The sequence below is a fragment of the Hylobates moloch genome, unplaced genomic scaffold (genome assembly GCF_009828535.3).
Source record: "Hylobates moloch isolate HMO894 unplaced genomic scaffold, HMol_V3 SCAFFOLD_24, whole genome shotgun sequence".
NCBI lineage: Eukaryota > Metazoa > Chordata > Mammalia > Primates > Hylobatidae > Hylobates > Hylobates moloch.
Window position 1 is genome coordinate 8,810,652 of NW_026652299.1, and position 22,442 is coordinate 8,833,093.

A 22,442-nucleotide genomic window follows, 5' to 3' on the forward strand; every position below is an offset into this window, starting at 1 on the left:
AATGTTTGCATAAAAAGGAGGAAATAAGGAAGGAGTTCTAGCATAAATGAATCAGATCCATTCACATTAGTTTAGAACCATAGGGCCATTGACTATTATTTTATTTTTTATTTTTTGAAAAGAAGAAATGCTAAAATTTACCAAAGAAACTTATTTCTCCTATATTTACATATCAAAGATAATATATGAAATTTTATGCACCTAATGCTTTCTGCGGAAACTGATTCAAAATGTACCGCTTGGCATTTTCTTTTTTAAAAATCTGATGCAAACAGTGGCTGTGAGACAGAGCAATGAAAAAAATAGCAACATGTATTTCCCATTTATTTTCAATGGGATCAAAACAAAAATCAGGAGCAATATTTCAGTATTTCAATCTTTTTTCTTATTTAGCAAACTTTTCTTTCATTTTCTGTGCATTCACTAAAGAACTGGGTACTTGACACTTCTGTTTGTGGAGTGATATTAAAAATTCAAGAGTATGAGTTATGATGATTGCTGGGTATATCTGACAAAAACATCAAAGACCTAGTGTTCAAACACAGTATCATAGGAGGAAATAATAACTTGTGCTTGAAAATAGTGGTGACATTTTCATAACCCAAATATGAAAGAAACAAGGCACTGCACGAAGAGTAAAATGTGTTCTTAGAAAAAAAGAACTCAGAACTGATTCCATAACTGTGGTCAGGGCATCGGGGTTTTATTAATGTTTTATTTACTAAAGTTACAAAAGTGCTTTATATCTGAAAAAGTATAAGTACAATATGATTGTTTACAAAGAAAGAATTTCCGAGTTGCCTATCTCATTATTTCATGCTAATATCTCTCTTTTGCATTTATTCACTTAAGAAATTACATATTTCCACCAGCTTTGTACAAAGGACACAAAGAGACCATCTGGACCTTGAACCAGCTCCACCGAAGATTCTAATTGTTTGCCATCCATTGTCTTTCCCCACCCCCATTACCTGTGGATCTATTACCCCTGTATGGAAGCTATGAAACCCCATAGAACATTTAAGAATGGCCTGGCGAATCAAATTATTGGCTCCTGTGCCAATAAGAAATCCTGTTCAAAAGGAATAGTTTAGCAAAGCTTCTGCACATCTAGCTGCTAAGGAAAAGTGGATGGAAACTAAGACATGTTTGCTGGGAAATGGGCATAGTCATTTCCTGTATTCTCACTTAATTTTTACAACACCACTTTGAGGTAGATATTCTTTCTACCATTTTAGATTTGAGAAAAGTATTGGCTGAGTGACTCATCCAAAGGGGCACAGCTAGTTAAGCCAATGTCCTGCTCAATAAATAATCAGGAACACTGACCACAAGCAAGAAGCTGTGATCAAGATAGCATAACCAGAACCAAGTTTAAGGAGGGAGTAAAACAGTATCTTAACAAGCCAGCAGGAAAGCAGAAGCTCAGATGCTCGGTCCCTGGAAACTGAATGGAAGAGCAGAGGTGAAAAGTAGGGCTGAGTAAAGTAAAATGGTTTCATAACTCTACAGTTGATACTTGTTACTAGGGGCTCTATATCTATTGTTTACGCTCCTGATTAAATTATCCTTCTTTTTGGAGGCTTATTAGAGTTTTCTTATGTTTCACTTATTAATAATCCAAAAATAGTTAATGAGACACTTTGCTAGAAGCCAGAGAGAGGCAGCATAAGACAAAACAGGCATTGTGTCTGCCCACCATCCCTGCACAATAGTGTAAAGTCTATTGGGTGTGAGGATGGCTGGGGTAAGGGGGTAATTAAGTATATTCAATGAACTTGTGGTGGGCAGACTCTTAAAGTGCCCTCCTAGTGTTCATGCCTTTGTCTAATTCACTCCCTCTTGCCTAGAAAGGATCTCAGACTCCACACCAAGAAGTAAGAATCCAGGGGACAAAGTGAGATAGAAAGAATGAAGAGAAGGGAAATAGAGTCAAAGCTAGGTGTCTCATATTTTCATAGTCAGTACTTAAGGAAGACAAAGTGCTGACATATCTCATCATGAGTGAGGCAATAAGTGGATTGAAACACTGAAGGATATGAAACCAGAGACTCAAGATAAGATGTTTCAGTTTCATCGCCATGAATACTGAAGTAATTACAAGGGGAGAAGAGGGTGAATGCTGATTATACAAATTGGATCATTCTTGTCATACTCACCTAAATCAAAGTCTAAAGGCCAGAGGAAAAAAAAGCACCCAGGGTACATAGCACTGCTCCAAGAATTGACTTCTCCACAAGCCCAGCTGCTGAAACTACCTGCTGTAACCCGAAGTCCAGTTTCACTTAGTATCTGCTGAAATACCTGCTATAACTAAGACTAGTTTTACCTACCACTGTCACTCACCAACCAGAGCTTGCCAGCTCCCAAAAGCTTTTCTAGTGCCAAAGAGATTTCTTTCAAAAGGATATGTAACATTTCTTTAAAATAAATACCCCAACATTTTCTTTGTTCTTTAGACACACTGATGACTGCCTGATCTGTATGTGTGCCCCAAATTGCAATTCTGTGATTCACAAATAAAATGTTAAATTTAGAGATATGTCTCTGTATTCTATTTTGACCTCAATAAGAGTAAGAGAAATAGAATAAAGAAAATAGTAGCTCTTTATAGAGGTTATTTATAATTCTCTAACAATGAGTAGTAAATGGAGTCAGAGTACTCCAGATGTGGAAAATAATATAATTTTCTGCAAAACGTGGCATAAAGATTAATACCTTGATGGAACAGTGATATCATTGAATTCAGTGGTCATAGCAATTACTTAAATAAAATATTCATCAAAACAATTCAACCAGTCATAAATACAGACTCACATAGTTTTCTGCCATGTAGCAACAGGAAAGTAGGGGAGGGAATATTTCATATTATATGTGCTATAAAGTCCTGGGGCCATTGGTAGCTAATTATTTCAGACTGTCACTAATTTTTCATATGATGTTTTACTTCATGTCTTTATTTGGATATAGAATATTAATAATTACCTTGTTATTTTAATAATTGGTGGTTTTGATCTTCAATCTTAATGAAATTCTAAATGTAATCTCCTCTGGAAAAAAAATTGCAACTTTGTAAGATGAATGCTCTACATGTTCATTTGATAAAGAAATTTAATCATTTGATAAAAGAAATTTAATCATTTAAGTGGATTACTATAACAAGAAGATGAGATTTCTATCTTATTAAAATTTATTTTTACCCATACCCCTTGTGAAATAAAGACATGTTGGCTCTCTTCTATGATGTATGACATTTTTCAGGCTATTCTGAATATTTTCATGAGGAACAACATCAATGATGTTATATTTTTAATTTAACAGCCCATACTGATATATGGTTAGCTAAAGTTTTGAAAAACATTACTAATTTAAATAAGAAAATAAAAAATAATTATATTTAGTAAAACAATATTAGAGAGCCTGTTTCCCATATTATCTTCCAATTGCTAGCTCACAACTTGACCCTAGGTGATTGATGACTCCTCAAACACTCAGCTAAGGTCTTATAAAAATAATCAAACAAGTTTAACTTAGAGCATGTGTGATTTTCCCTCCACTTAGGTTCTTTTAGTTGTTTTAATAATATTGAGACCAACAGAAGCAAATGTTAATTGAGATTTTATTATAAGCCAGACACCATTCAAAGCAATCACTTAATTTTTAAAATAATCCTATGAATTATACTATCATTATCCACATTATAATACAAAGGAGGAAATGAGGGCTCTAAAATTCTTGATAAATAGTCTAAGATTTCACAGTTATTAATTGTTAAAGTCCAAATGTAGATATAGACCATCATGACCCAGGATATTCACAGAAAATGCAAAACCATCAGGAGCATTTTAAAAATGAACCAGTGATTTAATAGAAGCAATGTTCTCCAGACTACTTCTGGGTTTGGGGCTGGCAGAATGCTAGGCTAGGATAGACTAGAATAGGCTAAGATGGCAGAGCTGCTATTCTTTTTTTTTTTTTTGAGATGGAGTCTCACTCTGTCGCCAGGCTGGAGTGCAGTGACGTAATCTCTGCTCACTGCAACCTCAGCCTCCCGGGTTCAAGTGATTCTTGTGCCTCAGCCTCCCGAGTAGCTGGGATTACAGGCATGCACCACTACACCCAGCTAACTTTTTTGTATTTTTAGTAGAGTTGGGATTTCACTGTGTTGGCCAGGATGGTCTCAATCTCCTGACCTCGTGATCTGCCCTCCTCAACCTCCCAAAGTGTCAGATTACAGGTATGAGCCTCTGCGCCTGGTCTTTTTAGTATGTACAATGTCCACTCCCTCAAACAAATGTTCTTTTGACCTTCTCTATTCTTTTAGAATCTCTATAAGGAGCTGCCTTTCTTCAAAATGCATGATCCTAGACACTTGATTTAGTGAACTTGGGTAAGCATCTCACTCATCTGTTACAAGTTCAAGTCTTTACAAAGAGAAATAAGAGCTGTTTAAAACCTTTTAAAAAGCAAATAAAGAAATGATTATTTCAAAAAAACATTCAAACACGAAATACATTGCACAGAACCTAGGAGGAAGTTAAATTCATTTTAAGACCCATCACTTGGAATGTAGGAAAGGTAAAATCCAAACACAAAAGAAATGCAATCGTAATGAAATCTTGGATTCTTAAAAAGCAAATAGTCGAAAGCTAATGAAGTAAAATTAAAAACCACTGAATTAGTTTATAAGTAGCTATTATCACAATGGGCTCATAAATCATTCCTAAAAACTAAATGTCAACAATAACAATTAAGATACAATCTCCTTGTACTTGGACTAAAAATTCAAATGTTTTCTCATCAAAAATTAAAAATCAAAAAGGGAATTAATTTACTAAGAACGGAGATATAAACAGAATTTGAGAGAAGTAAGGTGTTGGAAGAGATCCAATAAATAATAAAAGCATAGATCTGAATATGCTGTATGTTCTTTGAACATCATAAATTCCAAAAAAGGAGTTTCAATAAATGTTATCAAATGGAAAGCATCGCTTATCAGAAAGGCATCTTTGAAGTATGATACTCAGATTCAGTAAGAGAAAGCCACTGGGGATCTAGTGAATATGATTTTGGATGTGAGGAGTTATGAAATGAAATATCCAAACTCTCCTTGATCTCTTCAGCAAGTCTTTAATAGCAAAATGCTCAATATGAATTCCTAAATATGTCATTCATTAACTTATCCTTTAAACCCCTTACCTCTCACCTCAACCTCACCAAAACTAAACAACAACAAACATCTGTTTCTTAGCTTATGTTAAAGAACAATTTCCCCTTTGGCACAAAATCAAAAATATAATAAAAATAGTTCACAATCTTTCTTAAGAACATACACTTTCATAGAAGACTGCTGTCATAAGTTTCTTTAATTTGGCAACTTATTACCATACATTTAATAATTTAAGTTTGTGTTCAGGAATGCGAACATTCTTTTCCTCTTCTCTCTCTTCCTAAAGTCTATAACTTAAAATAAAATACAATTGTCCTACTGTTTTCTTGGCTTTAAAAAATGTGCTGATCAGACAAATTGTCATAGCATTGCAAAAACATGGAACATGCTGGGTACAGCATGATTGTTTATTCTAAAAATAAACAGAGTCTGTAATAACAACTTGGGATAAGTTAGAATGTCTGTCATCCTAGCATCCTCTATAACCTAATCTGAAGTATGTTACTTATTTTCCTCATTAAATAATCAAGGTTCATAGAGTCAAAAGTTCCACAAAGCTTGTTTTGTTTAGAGAACAATCGGAAATTTATCCATTTAAATAACTTTGATATAGTCTTAATTTTCATAGTAAAAACTTTAGCAACTGAAGTTTAAGAAATATATACATAGTACTCTTTCATACTTGAGAAAAGGAAAAAGAATGTTATAGCAGATTTGTTATCAAGTTGTCTGAACTGACTGTACTTTATTGCATGCACTTATTACAGAAAGGAGTGGAAAGGAGGGTCACTGAAGTTATTGATATAGCCGGCGATGCACAGATTTCCATCAAGCTGGTTTTAGTTTCTGAGCTATCCCTACCGGCAGTTCACTCAATTGTGATGCTTCATTTTTATCACTTGAGAATGACAGCATTCGAAAGCTGGAAGAGAATCTTCCAGAGATCACTGGGGTCTATTTATTTTTTCCACAGGCAAACCAAGACTTAGATAGGTGAAGAGACCTGAATTTGTAATCTTGTTCCACATGAACAGTCAGTGGCTCCCCTTCGTCTTTAAAATAAAACCAAAATTCCTTAGTTGGAACATAAGGATCTGAATGTTCTGGCCCCTGACCGGCACGCGTGGAAGATCACCCTGCCCAACAGGGCTACCTCACAGTTACTGCCTGTTCCCTTTCAGTCTGACTGAAAGTTATGGGACTTCTCCAGTTAGCTTACATTTCATCTTTGTAAGGTTCTCCCAACATCTCTCTTCTTTCACTGCCCACACTGAATGGTAAGTTCAGGACAATGGGGGCTCATTCATGCCTGTATCCCCAATGCTTTGAATACAGCCCTGTCTATAGTGAATGCTCAAGAAATAGGCCAGCATGGGCAACACAATGAGACCCCGTCTCTACAAAATAAAATTTTAAAACTTTGAAAATGTCATAATTCTTTCATAATGTTCAGTATACATATTAACTTTTTCTTATGAATAGGTATAGACTTTCTGCTTTTCCTTTTGATTGTTCCAAGGTCTATTCATCTATCATCAGCCAAAATGTTTCTTTCAGCCTCCACTAACAATCTTTTTTAGCCAGTCAATCCAATTTGGATGGCCTACTACAAAAAGCATGAGCTTGACCATACTACAGTTCTGTCTTCAAGACAGTAAGGTCAGTTTGGTAGGATTTGGGCATGGTTGCATGGGTTCATAAGTCCCCTAGTCAAGATCTTCAGCCATATTCCCACAGTAAGGCATTAATGTTGCTAGACTGCCATGTGTAGTGAGAAGAAAGGCTTAGGAAACAGAGACACGCTTGGTACAGTGCAAGCAGATATTCGAGTTCAGAAATCAGAGTAGTTCAGGCACATATAGAGAACACAGAACTAGTGTCTATAAAATGACGATCAGACAAAACAGTAGATATGCATCAAAACAAGTGGGCAAAACAACACAAAACAAAAAACAATGAGAGAAGGAGCAAACAGAGTCTAAATCCAGGCAGTTGGTAATCAGAATAGTGGTAGGAAAAACAAAAGTATGGCTAAGTGACAAAAGCAGATTCAAAGGTACTAATGACAAAGAAAAAGTGTTGAAAACTGAGAAAGTAGATTGCTTCAGCTCATAAACTGTACATTCACCCTTTGATGCCAGCAACTGGTCCCCAAGCATGCCCACTAGAAGGCTTGGCATGGCATGACATTAAACAGGTACAATATTGCTAACATACTCTTAGTTTAAAAAGATCTCTATCAATTCCTAGTTTTATAAAATATTCATCTAATCACAATTGTTCTGCTTTTTTCGAAGTTAGCTGACTTAATGCTATTCTAGAAAGTAGTTTTGGGATGTATCATAAAATTCAGTTTCATTTTTTCTTCTCATTTGCCCACTCATCTGTAAATATTAGTGCTTCACTTGGTTCTGTTACATATTCAATTACCTCTTCAAATCTTACTCTGTAAGAGGCTTGTTCTAATATGTCCAGTAAGCTAACAGTATGATAAGCATAGTCATAAAAAAGCACTTCCAGAAATGATAAATTTTAGTTAATAAAAATTGTTTTCGGAAGTTTCAGAATATGTTGTTCTTATAAGAGCTAAGTCAATATTTTTTTTTGGCGTGAGACTATTATTAACAAAAAAGACTTTGAACGTTTTCTGAATATACTTTTCTGAAATATCTTATTATTTTGAAATATTGGCAAAATAATCCTTTGAGTTAATACTGATGCTCCAAGTCCAAGAACAGAAAGTTTTCTAGATTTAGGACTTTAGAAAGAACGACTTGAATTTTGTTCATCAATGTTGATTAAAAATTCATGAAGGATTTTAAAGTTGTCTGTAGCTAGTTTTCATGGATATATTTGGTCTTCATAGAAGCATATGGAAATGCATATTTAATTTGACAGTATTTTGCAAATCATACCCGCTTCAGAATAATTTGCAAAGTAGAAATGCTTCCATATGTTAGAAGATGGTTTGTCTATTATGCTGAGAGTAAAGACAGAGCCGTATATTCAACAACAAAAATTTAAAAAATACTTTCTTCAGCGCTGTAGATTATGAAAGTAAAGAAAGATTAACAGGACAATGTCCCAGGACTCAAAGAATTTAGAATTAAGATTTCAATCTATAATAAACTTATTAAGCAACCATATAAGACATGCTAAAATGAATTTTCATAAGGATCATTGGGCCCTTAAAAAACATAGTGTCACATGGTTATTTTCTGCCTAAATTGCCATGGCTTGTGCGAAATCTTCTTAAGTCCTGACCAAAGCTGATTGGAGCAGGGACTGATATGGGAGACAAAGCAAGCTATTTATACATGAGTTGATCATGAGGACAATAGATGCTAGCTCTGGACAAAAGAATAATTCCCACCCAATCAAATTCTCTCCTCTTGAAGAGCAAAACAGGTGAACATAGAGAATATGGATCACGTGGTTCAGAAGTTTGTTGTGAGTAATATATTCCAAGTATTCTTGTGTAGGCGGTGAAGTTAGCCTGCCTGAGTGTTGGAAGTACCAGGACTTGGTACCTGGTCTGTGTTGCTGAGGCAGCTCGCAATGCTGCTTCACACAGCATGGATTATTACGACAAACTTCCACCTTGTCTGTTTGGAAATCATAAAAAGCCAGATGGATACATGTATGTTCTAAACAAGAACACATGAAAATGTAGCAATAGCTCTTCACAGTTAATAGTAAGAAAAAAATAAAGCCCCTGCAGATTTCAAAGGTTACTTTAGGGATAAAACTTGAAGTAATTAAAACAAGAGCTGAAGCTCTTTGACAAGTTTTACTTTTTATGCCTGAAAGGTTCATTGACCCTATATATCTTCAGAGACACTGGACTGCAGTTTTAGAACAGAAAATAAATGTTTAGGTTTCAAAGGACTTCAGTGTTCTCAAATTAATGACTATTTCATCATTACCTGAGAGTAGTGATTTACAAGCAAGAATAGCTTTAATGTATGTTTTTATACTGATAATTACTATTTTGGCTTTCTTTAAGATCTAGGATTACTTTATCTCTGGAATTAAAAAAATACAGATTATTTACTGAATTTATTTTTAACTGTGCTCACACCTCAATGCATGTAAGTTATTTTTATGATCACAGCTTAAATTCCCTACACAAGAAAATTATCTGGAGAATTTCGCACAGTAAAAATTGTCAAGCCAGGAAGATTTTTTTTAAAAATCCTTTAAAAATTATTGATCTAAAATGGTTTCTAAATGAAAATATGTTTAGGTTGTATGTCATGATTCCACAGATGAGTTTTCTTCAAGTGGTGTGTCTACTTTTGGGTCCCTTACAGTCACCATTTGAGGACTAAGACTGACGACAGGTGTAACCCACTTCATGAGTGTGTTCCCAGAGGGAAGGGAGATCTTAAAGCAATCATGATTTTACCACTGTTTATAATGGCTAAAATATTGTTGAAAGATAAAGAACAATTTTATGATAATGAGGCAGGCTTTAAAATGTTGTCAATAACTCCAATTCCATAAAAATTCCAGTGAGGAGAATAAAAAGGAAAAGATCACTTGGCATATTCCTTTAAGAAATGCTATTTAAGTAATTCTTTGTTGTTTTTTATATCCCCTTTTAAATTTATGGAACTTATGAAGTGAATCTCTCTCACAGGCAACAATTTTAGTTTTCAACGTAACGGAGTAAATTTATTCACTTAGTTAGTATTGCATTCCATTTTACAGAAGATTCGTATCTGTAAGTTTCCCCACCTCCTTGCTCAAGCTCTTCCCAAGCAGCTCTGAGTCAGTCTGCCCCTACGGCAAAAGCAGTCTGAGAATTCACCCAGTAATTAATCAGAGGCTGCCTTATGGCATATATTCTAAGCTTGGGTTGCCTGTGACTTAAATCACTTATTTAACTAGTTAAAACATATATCTCCAAACGAAGTATAACATTTTAAAATCGCAGGCAATAGCCTATATTTATTTTTCATCTATGAAAGCTTTTTGCAGAAAAATATTGGTTGGTTATGTTTGTTCATGTCTCTTTAATAAACTCAGGATCATTCTCTTTACATGAGAAAGTGAAGATTACCTTAGAAAGATACTTATGTGAGATAAAATGCAAGTTTTACTACATTTAGTTTCTGAGATAGAAAGATGTGTGTGTGTGTGTGTGTGTGTGTATGTATACACACACATATACAGACATATCCAAAGTCTTTATTATCTGATGACAAATGAAAATATAAAAAAACCACTTAAATAAATCAATTTTAAAGTCAATGGCAGAAGGTTTGACAGAGATGCTATCTTAAAATATAGAGCTTAAAATTATTTTTAAAATGTAATATATGATTTGAAAAAATATAGATTAAAATTATAATATTCTAATAATTAAGAATAAGGAGAAGCCGTGTTGATTTTTTGGTATATTTCTTGACAAAATGATATGGTAGCAAAATATCATCCCTTTTATAATATATTTAACTTTCTCAGCATGACCTTAAAGATAATTTTTACAAACATTTGTGAGGCATTCATCATTTATCTTGAATCCTTGATGTTCCAGTTATGTCCTTTTGAAGTACATTGTCCAATGTCCTTTACTTCACCTGGTAACTGCTCTGACATATTCTCATTGGCCATGATTTTGTGATTCAGGAGTTTTCCAAATTCACTTGCATCATGACATCCTGAATCTCCCTTGAAAAATCTTACTTTACAATCATTTTCATTACATTTTCACTGCATTATCTGATGTTTATGATATTATATAATCAGCAAGAGACTATGGCTTCGTAGAGTAATTCATAGCGATAGATGCTGCCACTACTTGGAAAATGATGTTCAGGTAAGGACGAATTTTACAAGCGGGGAGTTTATTAGTGAATATTTTCCTTATATCTTTGGGGACTGAAATCATGTTTGAATAATGATAAACTCTTGCAATTTGCAAGCAGATGAAAACAAGAGCTAAAAATTACGCAAGTCGTAAAGCTGGAAATAAAAGTTCGTTTCTTCTACATCAGTTGTGTATTGTTGAGATAACTGTGGATGAGATACTTTTGGGCAAGAGGATTAAGGACTGAGGTCTTGAGAGAATCAATGAAAAGGTGAAAAAGTAAACCTTTTAAAATACAGAAGAATTCTCACATCCATTGGAGCAGAAGCAAAAGAAAATGGTACCACAGAAGCTTAGAGATGTGGGAGACAAATATTAAAGACAAAGGAGATAGCCAATTACATACGGCTGAGAGGCCAAGAAGTTGTAGCTGGAAAGTCATCCATGTTATTAACACTGGCTAAATACAGGCTAAATAAGCAGAACAGGTACCTCAGAAGGCCGACGTCACATTTCAACTGGGGATTCTACAAAAACTCACTGAGAAATCTATTGGTACTGGTCTATCTCATTTGAAAGCATCAGAAGTGTTGTGAAGTCACACATCTTGTTACTGTGACCTATACTTCCTGTTGTCTCAAACTTTGCACAAGAAGGCCTTATTCTGGTACTAGATAGGGACTTGATAAGCAGTAATTCAGAAGGCATCATTAGGAAACTAAAACAGGATTTAAATTATAGATAAGTTTTGGGCTACGGCATTCTCAACTATTGCCTGGAAAAGCATATGGAATTGAAATATATAAGTCAGTGTTCCCCAGACAAATGTGCAAAAGATGATCTCTTCATACAATGTTAATTGTACACTTGGGACAAGCATGGTATAAAGTTATAATTTTTTAAGTCTTTTTGCTAAAATTTCTGGATGTTTATTTTTATTCTTTCTGGGACTTTCCTGGGAATTGTTTGATACATATTGTTTGTCTAATGTTGTTGCCAAATAATAACAACTCTCATTCCTTAACCATGCACTGAAGTCAGCCAGCCTTTTCAAAAGGTTCTTTTTCACCAGCAAATTACTCTTTACAATAAAGGAGATGATTCAAGCCCTTAATAAAGCCTTTAAAATGTCATCACTGTTTAAAACTTTCAATCAAATACCTCTAGCTGATTATGGAAATGTGTTGGCATGATTTAAAATTCAAGCATTTTTATCAAAATTGTCAGTCGGCCCCATTCTTGCCCATTCAAAAAAGCTCAGAAGAAAAGTATCCCAAGGGAAATGTGCATTTTAGGAGAATCTAATACAATGGGCACATGTGGAGGTTTGCTACACCAGCGTGAAAAGTGAGGAACAGCAGGTTTTCAGTATATATGATTTCACTGGCTCACATAAAAAAGTAAATGATAGATGGATTTGTAATACCTCATGTTATCCACTCCTGTTTTCATAGTAGACTCTCTATTAAAAAAAGAGGGAGGTGGTATCTTAAATCGCAATGTATGGGCTCTTACAGAAGAATCCTTTTAAAGGATTCACAAAGCTTTGAATCCCCTAAAGTTAAAAGGTTAAACAGTCCTCTAAAGTGTGCCATGAGGGTTAACATTTGTAACTTTTTTTAAAACATTGAAAATTTACAATATTATTTAAGCATGTTTTTAGTGAAACATTTCATATTGTCAAATTTGTACTATTAAGAGTAGTTCCCTTCATATTTCAGAGCAATAACTAACTGTGTAGACTGAATTAAAGTCTACCTTGAAGTGAGGCATAAACATCCAAGAAGTCATTTATTCATGACCAGTCCTAATTTATTGTACAGAGTTTAGAATATGACATTGCAATGGGCAAAGTTAATAATGAACTAGGAAAAGGTTAAATTCTAGGTGAGAATAACAGCTTGAGTTATGATGCTTAATGCAGTGGGTTGACTCTGGCCTCTAATTTATTCAGTCTCTTTATGGGCAAAGGGCTCTTAGAAAAGCCTTAGGTCACAGGTTTTGAACAATGTCCAAAATGCATATTTAAACAAAAAAGGAAGTGAAATCTCTTGGTACAGATGCAATTTGCTGTTTGCTAATGGAAACATCACATAAAGGACTATTTCAAAAATTATATACCAAATATTAGACTTCTAAAATGCAATGTTATATATCTGGGGATACACTATCTACACCAGGTGGGTCACCAATGCTTATAATTCCTTTCTTAGATCAGCCTTTATGAACTGTTAAGTTTTCTGTTTAACCAAGCACCAAGAATGCCCCCTCAGGTTTCCTTCCAATTTTCATCACATTCTACCTCTTTATTGAAGGCTTAAACTGCACAATTATTGCACTATCAACATATAGTCAAATTGTCAAAAAGAAGAACAGAAGAACACATAATTCAAACATATGTACTTTAAAATACTTGTTAAAGAGTGAATGAGTGGACTATGAGAAGAAGTGTTATTTGGATATTATTTATTTGAAATAACATGTTTAGCCACTAGATGTCACCCTTTTTAAGCAACAAAGACTACTTCACAAAGTGTGACATCAATAGCAGTTACATTCGTTCCACTGTATTTGATGTTCTCCATATGGTTCTCGGCTACATACTGAATACTTTAACAGTGAAAAACTCTTTGGTCTCCCTAAAGCTCTAAGAGAACAGAAAAGTAAGATGACAGAAGGCTTATTATACATAGTTAAACCAGCTAATCTTGGAATGCTAACAACTGAAATATAATTATTAATTGGCAAATAGAGTCAGTAGTCATACAGACTCTAAAGTTTTCTCAAAGTTTGAATTGGATTTGACCTTAGAACTATAAATATCATTCACAAGAAAACTCCCTCTCCCCATCTTCACAATATTTTATGTATGGAACATTCTTGTAACATCTGAACAATTACCCTTATTTGAGCAGCGTGATATTGCAGGCTTTTGGGTCTTTTCTTTGTTTATCACTCTTCTCACAGGTGGTATTTGATTTTCAGGTGAATAAAAAAATAAAACACACTGAGGGACACAAAGTTAAGTTTCAGCAAAACATTTCTTTTCCTATCAGGGACAATGAAGTGATGATTGGGAAATACCTTGTCCTTGACTTGTCCAAATCTGCTGCATCCCATTCCTAATTAAAGGGCTCTGATTTCCTAATGCAAATTAAGTACAATATAAGATACTTGGTACAGAATAGAGAGCCAAGGCTAGAAGTTGACAGCACTGAGATCAGTCACTGACTCACTTAAAAAGAAGCTTTAGGAGTGTGAGAAAACAACAAACAGAAAAACAACCAAGGTTTTTCTTAACGTGGCCTTCATGAGTCAAGCCTAATTTAAGTCCCATAAATTTCCATAGCTAAATTGTTAAAATGCAACAACAGCTAATAACATATAATTTTCCAAAAAAGTTAAAAGCAAGGTTCTAATACACATACAAAATAAACAGCCATGAAAGATCTCATTCAACCCACTAAATAGTGGCAGAATCAGTAAGATGGTAGGAAGGCCAGAATTCTTTCTTATAGCATATAAGAGAGATTATATCTCCAAGGAATGGAGATTATATTGTACAGTCAGCTCATCAAAGGTCTGCTAAAATAAACTTGGTGATAGTTATAAACTAATGTCCTACAAAGTCACAAACCATAAACTTTGAGGTTATATTTTCTGCTTAAGAGAAATGATCTCTACTGGGCAAAAGTCTACATGTTACCACGCACATTCACAGTGAGTCAACAAAGTAGTTAGGGGTTAGTACTAAATAATTACCAAACAATACTTGGGCTAGGGTGTTACAGAATGCCACCCATCTTTTTCCTATATATTTTAAATTTTGGATTTTTTTTTTCATATAACCCCACACCTATTGATCACATATAATGCTGTATTAGTCCATTCTCTCACTGCTACAAACAACTGCCTGAGACTGGGTAATTTATAAAGAAAAGAGGTTTAATTTGTTCACGGTTCTGCAGGCTGTACAGGAAGCATGACTGGGAAGGCCTCAGGAAACTTACAATCATGGCAGAGGGCGAAGGGGGAGGCAGGCACATCTTTCATGGCCAGAGCAAGAGGAAGAGAGAGAGGGAGAAGGTGCTACACACTTTTAAACAACCATATTTCATGAGAACTCACCATCATGAGAATAGCAAAGGGGAAGGCCCCATTGTCCCATCACCTCCCACCAGGCCCCTGCTCCAACATTGGCGATTACAATTCTACATGAGATTTGGGTGGGGACACAAATCCAAACCATATTAAATGCTTAAGTGGCTATACTTAGTGTTTTACATACATCACCTCATTTTATTCTCACAATAACTGCTTATGAGTAGGGGCTAGTACTACCTCAGCTCGGAGCCCAGAATACTGAATAATCATAGAAGATTCGCCAGGTGACAGACCACCAAAAGCCCAAGCTGAACTGTGAACCTGGTCTGCCTAGATGGTCTTTCTGTTGGGAGCCTAGACTTAACATAGATTTAAATATTGTCTAGAAGATTTTGAAATTCCACAAAATGAGGCATATGTGAGCACAATACAATCCCTTTGTCCTTGTTCCTTGTCCATGGTGAGAGAAATCTCAAGTGCAAGACCTGTGCATGCTAGGAGGTCAAAGCTTAACTCCGAACACTGACATTCTCTAGAATTTGTATATATTACTTCTTCCCCTCCCCCCACCCCTTCTATCCCAGCACTGGCTTACCCTGTTGATATAATACATGAGATCCTCTATTTCAATTTAAATAAATGGAGACTGAGAAATGGCCAGGGTTGTGAGTCATCATACAAAAGCACGCAATATCTTATATACTGTTTATGTGGAAAACATGGTATTCTTATAATATTTGCCTTTTAATCTTCTCAGAGACGTTGGGACATGGAGGGAAATCTAATGTACTGATAATGATATTCAAGTAAGATGTCTGGTTGACTAAACATCTGTCCAAAGAAAACGTTGTCTTGTTGTCTTAAGTTTAAAACCTTAAAACCTTGAAAACAATTTAGACACAATTAAAGAAACTATAGAAAATCATCTTAAATTCCTAGGATTTATATGCATAGAACTTCAGAAATGTGAGGTGCTCCAAAGCCTATTACTAATTCCGCTTCAATTCTTGTAAAGAATATACCACTCAGCCAGTGGCTGAGAAAATTCAGAAAACTAATCAAACATTATTACATTATCTATTAGGAGTCTAGACAGTCTCCTCACCACACATACTCCAATACAACAACTATGGAAAGGGTTTTTTTTTCTTCCCAGCATATTATTTCTTCATCTCCATACCAGAAAAAAGTAAAAGGAACACTTATGAGTTCACCAGTCAAATAAAAAGAAAGTTTGTTGGTGTATTACATTTGCATTGATACTTGCTCTACAATATGAAAAGTTCCATAAAACAGAAGAGTATTACTTTTTATGTAGTCAGTCTGTTGTTCAGTGTTCAGCTTCTTCGGGTTTCATGGATTATAAAGTCTTTTAGGATAGAAGACATTCCCTACAAGCTATCATGTAACGTTTATAGCTTTAAAGGTAGATGTAATTTTAATAATAACATGCCACATTTAAGGCTCTATTAGGCACAGCTCTGGTTGCCTTTGATTTATTCATCAACGTGAGGAATCTGACATTTTCTAAAGTCTAATTTTTGAAAAAAATATTCAAGTGGTCTCTTTGCATTAAACCATCTGCTCTACATGATTGCAGTGACTCGTTTTTAGCACTGAAGCTTCCCTTTTTGATTAAATTTCTTGTTCAACCAATTGAATTCTTTGGAAAGCATTTATTTTGAATGAAGTATATTGTTGTTAGCAGAGTAGGAAAATAATTATAATCCAATCCTAATTCCTATTGGATAGCATCTTAAAGAACTCATGTAAATTTAACATATTATTAATGCAAATTAATTTGTTCATCACCAAAGAATTAGCTCAAGATGGTACTCACGCAGGTTTAATCGTATGGGCATGCTTTTCATGAACAAAGGCACCAGCAATTCCTCCTGCTCCTGCATTTAAATACTAGATTGAAAATAAATTAAATTATGTGGGTTTACTTAAATATATGACAAAACTAAACAACGTAGTCATTTGAATTTTTTAATTGAAACCACAACATTTGACTAGTTCAAAATGTGTGATTATTTGTGTATTTATGATAAAACAGAAGCTTAGGTCACCTTCTTCAAAGAAAACCAAATAAAAAATACTATTATTAGGTTGAGAATAAATGGCTATTACTTTTACGGGGCAATTTTGCTCCAGCTGGTAGAAAGCAGTTTTAATGAGGTCTGGCTTCAAAATTCATACATTTAAATTATTTTGTCCTAAAATATTGTAATAATGATAAAAATATATTTTTAAAGCAAGTAAATTGTAATTGTTTTTATTTTCATGCTCCCTGTCAACAGTTTTCAAATATGAATTCTAAGTTGATTCTCTAAAAATTATCTTTATATATGCAGAAATTTCACAACTTATCAATAAAAAAACTAAAAAGATCATCAATTTGAATTAAGTGTAGGGCTTTTTCTACAGAACCTCCTGACTTTTTCATAGCAGCCTAGGAATTGAAGAATTAATTTGTCTATATTGATAGAAATACTAGAATTAAATTACTTATCATACTATTCCATCATATAACTCTATTAACTAAAAGCAGAAAATACAATAAAAGAAATAGGGAAAGTAACTCAAATCTTTAAAATTGGCCCACAGATTCAGTTTCTCCTTCAGATTAATGTCAATGTGAAACAAAGGGATGTAAACATATTAACTCGTTCATACCTTGTAGGAACACCAGCAGGCGAAATCAACTCCCCAGTCATGTAAGTAGAGTTCAACATTTCCAACTGCATGTGCTAGATCAAAGCCAACATAACAACCCTAGGGAAGAACATAATACTAAGCTTTAAGTTTGCTTAATGATTAGAAATAATAAGTACAAATATTTTTAAGAAAATATTTGACAAACTTCTGTACCATAAATTATGGTTTGCTCTTTGATGCAATGGTTCACAAAGTATGGTCCATAATTCCCAGGACCCTTTCAGAAGGCCCACCAGATCAAAGCAGTTGTCATGATGCTAAGACATTCTTTGCCTTTTTTGCTGGATTGACACTTGCATTGATAATGCAAAAACAGTGATGGGTAAAACAGCTGCCACCTTAGCAGGAGCCAAGGCAGTGGCACCGAACTGTACTAGTAGTCATTACATTGGTCCCAGCCTTTCACCTGGGGGTATGGGAAAGTTTCATGTGAAAATATCCTTGTGAAAACTGTAAAAATGATCAATTTTCATTAAATCTCAATATCTTAATTCTTATATTTTTAATGTCGAGTGTGGGAAGTACACATAAAACCCTTGACCACATTCTGACGTAGGATGGCTATCTTAAAGCAAAGTATTTATGCAATTATTTGAGCAGCAAGCTGAACCTGCCACTTTTATATCATGGACAACCATTTCTGCATGAAAGAGCAACTGACAAACGATAATTCGCATGTGTGATGTATTTAACAGATATTCTTTTGAAAATGGAGTGTCACTTCAATAAAACAACTTATAATATTTGCTGCCAATGATAAAATTAGAGTTTCCAGAGGAAATTAGAATACTGAAAAACTTGTATCCACTTCCATGAGTATGACTAGCTCCCATTATTGAGATAATTCTGATGAATATAGTAGTAATACATAATCTTTAATTATTATATGATTAAATATGTCAATATTTGGAAAATACACATAATTCAATGAACCAATATTTTCTGAATGGCCAATGCTCGATGTTACATATTGTGCATTGATAAAGGATCTATTCAAAATGCAAGTTCAGTCAATGGATTTTAATATAATAAAGTACAGAAAGTTCAGTGATTCAAATTCCATACCAGAACTCCTAAAAAGTTCTCACTTGTCAAATTCTGATGCAATATCAAAGAATACACAAAATTGACGGAAAGGCTATTCAACTACTCCTGCCTTTTCTGATTGCATATCTCCATGAGTGCCTATTTTCTTTGTAAGATTCAAAAAGAAAAAAAAGAGATTGAATGCAGGTGTAAAAAACCAGCTGTCTTGTATTAAGCCAGGTGCTAATAAGATTTGCCATATATACACAATGCTACTGTTTTTTAAAGAAAACAGTTTGTATAACAATATTTTGTTTATGTTAATATGTAATGCATTTGTTTTTATTCTAAAACAAATAAACACATTTTAAAATTTTGTTTTAATTGCAAATACAGTAAATACAGATATACAACCAATGTCAAATCTCCTAAGATCCTCAGTGGTTTTTTAAGAGTGTAAAAGGTTTCCTTTTCTAAAAAGTTTCTGAACTGCTGCTTAAGTGTATCCTAGTAATATGAGAGTCAATAGTTTTCTTGTTTAGCATTTAATCCCACATCATGTGCATATTTAATCAGTTCAGGTATATGCACTGTTATAAATTCTATCAATGGTTCTGCTTCTCTGCCCTCTCTTGCACCCATGTTATTTGCCATGTAAGTTCTAGTTCCTCCACTGTGGGTAAGGTGTAAGTCTCAGCCACTGGGATCAGCCATGTGACTTGTTTAGACCAACAGAATGTTAGCACATGTAATAAAAACAGTCTCAGAAAAGTAGTTGAGTGACTAAGCCTGCTCTCTCTGGCTCTCTGCCGTCTCTATGAGAAGGACTTGCTTGGGCCAAACTGCTGGCCCAGATGGAAGATAAAAGAAATGTGGAGCATAATCATCCTCACCTGAACTCAATCTGGATCAGCTGCTCCTCCATGCCCTCCTCACCCCTCGCAGTTTGCCACAGAAACATGAGTGAGCTCAGCTGAGACTAGCAGAACCCCTCCAGCCAAGTCCTACCTTGATGCTCTGACACCAAGGTGATCCATAAATCAATCGTTATTGTTTTAAGACAAGTTTCAAGATGATTTGTTACACAGCATTTTAATGGAAGACATCCTTTACTTGGTCTTAGGAATTACCACTGCCATTCCTCTTAAAGAGTACAAGATACCAAAAGATCACAAGATGGAGGCTTGGATCAGTTACTGCTTGAGTTCTTCTAGTTCTCTGTTAGAATAAGAGTAACAATCCTTGCTTAATACTATTTGGCAAGCAAATATGCATACTTTGATACAATACAGATCCTCAATGTGAGCCAGCTGTTTTATATCATGCTTAATTTTTAAAAAGTATTCTTATCCAATAATAAAGAGGAAGAATGATGTTGTTTGAGAGAGAATTTCAAAGTTTAATGTTAACTCTACTGTCTCCTTCATACACACTGACTTTGTACCCTCAGAGTCTCTTCTGATCTGACTCCATTCTGTTTTAGATATTTACTTGTCATGAGGTTTTAAGTGTTTTGTGTGTCTGCGTAGTGGAATTCACAATGTTAAAAAAGCTAGTCTCTGTTTCCACTAAATTCCCAGAAGCACAAACTGGAACAATGAATACATATTATCCAAATTGTACCCAAGTAGGAAGTTTCTAATTTATTTGCCGATGATCAAAGTCATTTAACTTACTGCATATCAAAATGTTGAAATGTTTACTGAGAAAATATAAAGATTAATTCCACATTGAGACAACTTTGTACATGAACATGAATTTAAAAACTGATGGCTAAATGCAGGTGATAGGACTTTGCAAAACATTTTACCTCTGGGTTTGTGTATGATTGGTTTATCAAGTGTAGTTTACTATGTGTACGATTAGTTTACCAAGCACACATACCTGCTCCAAACTAGATTTTTTGAAACACTGAAGGCACACAACTCTCAATGGAATTAAAGTTTTTGAAGTAAATACTTGAATAAATTTTAGAAGTGTTCTAACACTTCCTAAGAAAAAAAAAACCCAAATTACAAATACAGGTGTTTTCCCTAGAGAAGAGACATGCAAACTATAGTCTGTTTCTGTAAATTTAATTTTGGATCACAGCCAGTCTCATTTGTTTAAATATCGTCCATGGCTGCTTTTACGCTACAGCAGCAGAAATGAGTTGTTGCAACAGGGACCATATGGCCCACAAAGCCTAAAATATTTGCTACTTGGTTCTTTACAGAAAGATGTGCTTACTTCTACCCTATAGCATTGGTTTGCACAAAGAAACCTCAATATACTGAAAAGTTAATTAATTAAAAACCTCATTCACTATAGTATGACTGGAGATAGCATCTCACAAAAGGACAATATATCAGCACAATATAACTGAATTTTGAGGGAGGAGGGGAGATTATTTATTCTTTGTTTCTCACCAAAAAATGAGCAATACATACCATCAAAATAAGTCCAGTGCTCCATTGTAATATAAGTTTAAGGAGTAACAGGACATGAATATAATTAATCTTTATCAAAACTTAGAAGTCATCAAGTCATCAAAACCTAGGTTTGGAGACTAATGTTTAGCTTTAATAGACACCCCGCCCACCCACACACACACATTTATTTGTTTACATTTTAAGATACACTTATAATACTGAAATTCCATATGAGGAAAAAAGTTAATTATTCTAAATTTGAAACCCTCTTTTCTTCTCATCAACATTTCCAATTAAAGCAACTTTTATGAAGCAATTTTTACAGCTCAGATTTTCACAGATTTGTTTTTACAACTCAATTTTTCTAAGAAAACTCAAGAAATAGAAAAAGCAGCACTTTAATTATCAATTACTTATAAACAACGGCACATTGAAGAAACCACAAAACTTCACGTACAATATCCCATTATTAAAATCCTTGTGGCCACAACTGTGGTACCACGTTGAAAAATCAAGCACGACTTCTACACTACGTTTAATGCATTTGTAATTATTTCCTCATTGGTTGGTAGACAATATAAATTATTAAAATATAAAATGTATTGAGAAAAGAACTGGAAGATACAAACATGAGTATCACTGCAAAGTGATTTCACAAAAGTGTCACTAGATGGCAGCATCTTAAACATTAAAAAATCTAACGGTTCTCCAAAACCTCTCTACAGCCATCCAGTTATTTTCATTGTTTTGCCTCATGTAGGGAACACGATACGCACAAGTGAAAGCAAACACTCTATACTTGAGTACCTACTTAATGCAATTTTTCAATAAAAATCAAGTATTTTTGAACACATTTTATTTAAAATTACCCACAGGTGCTCACACTCACGTTGATACAATCACACTCAATACTGACACAGCTCACACTCATATTGACACAACCAGCACAGCATTCATTGTTCAGCCACCATGCCACGTTACTTGATAGTCAATCCGAAACTTGCAATCATTTTCAGGCCATTCTGATTATTTCCAGCCTGCCTTCCTCCAAGAAACATTATAAATCATACATTTGATTATAAAACTCGCTGCCTTTGTTCACAGAGCCCCCATTAATTTCAGAATGCAACTCACAGTCCTTGGTATGGTTATCAGAGGTGTTTGAACCAGAGCAACTCCATCTTGGGTAGGGTCT

At 34.5% G+C, this 22,442-nt stretch overlaps 1 protein-coding gene across 6 annotated transcripts in view; it reads right to left on the reverse strand.

The window, feature by feature from the left end:
* The window catches only part of KYNU (kynureninase), a 146,952-nt gene that overhangs the window by 33,151 nt on the left and 91,359 nt on the right, over positions 1–22,442 (reverse strand). For 5 of the 6 annotated variants that reach the window (XM_032145770.2, XM_032145769.2, XM_058434427.1 and 2 more), the window contains 2 exons: positions 17,769–17,867; positions 16,930–17,003 (listed from right to left, as the gene is read on the reverse strand). In XM_032145770.2, the coding sequence (XP_032001661.1) occupies positions 16,930–17,003; positions 17,769–17,867 (173 nt within the window). Of the gene's footprint in view, positions 1–12,878; positions 13,633–14,069; positions 14,130–16,929; positions 17,004–17,768; positions 17,868–22,442 lie in introns of those variants that run through there. The other variant, XM_032145772.2, reaches the window with a different exon arrangement.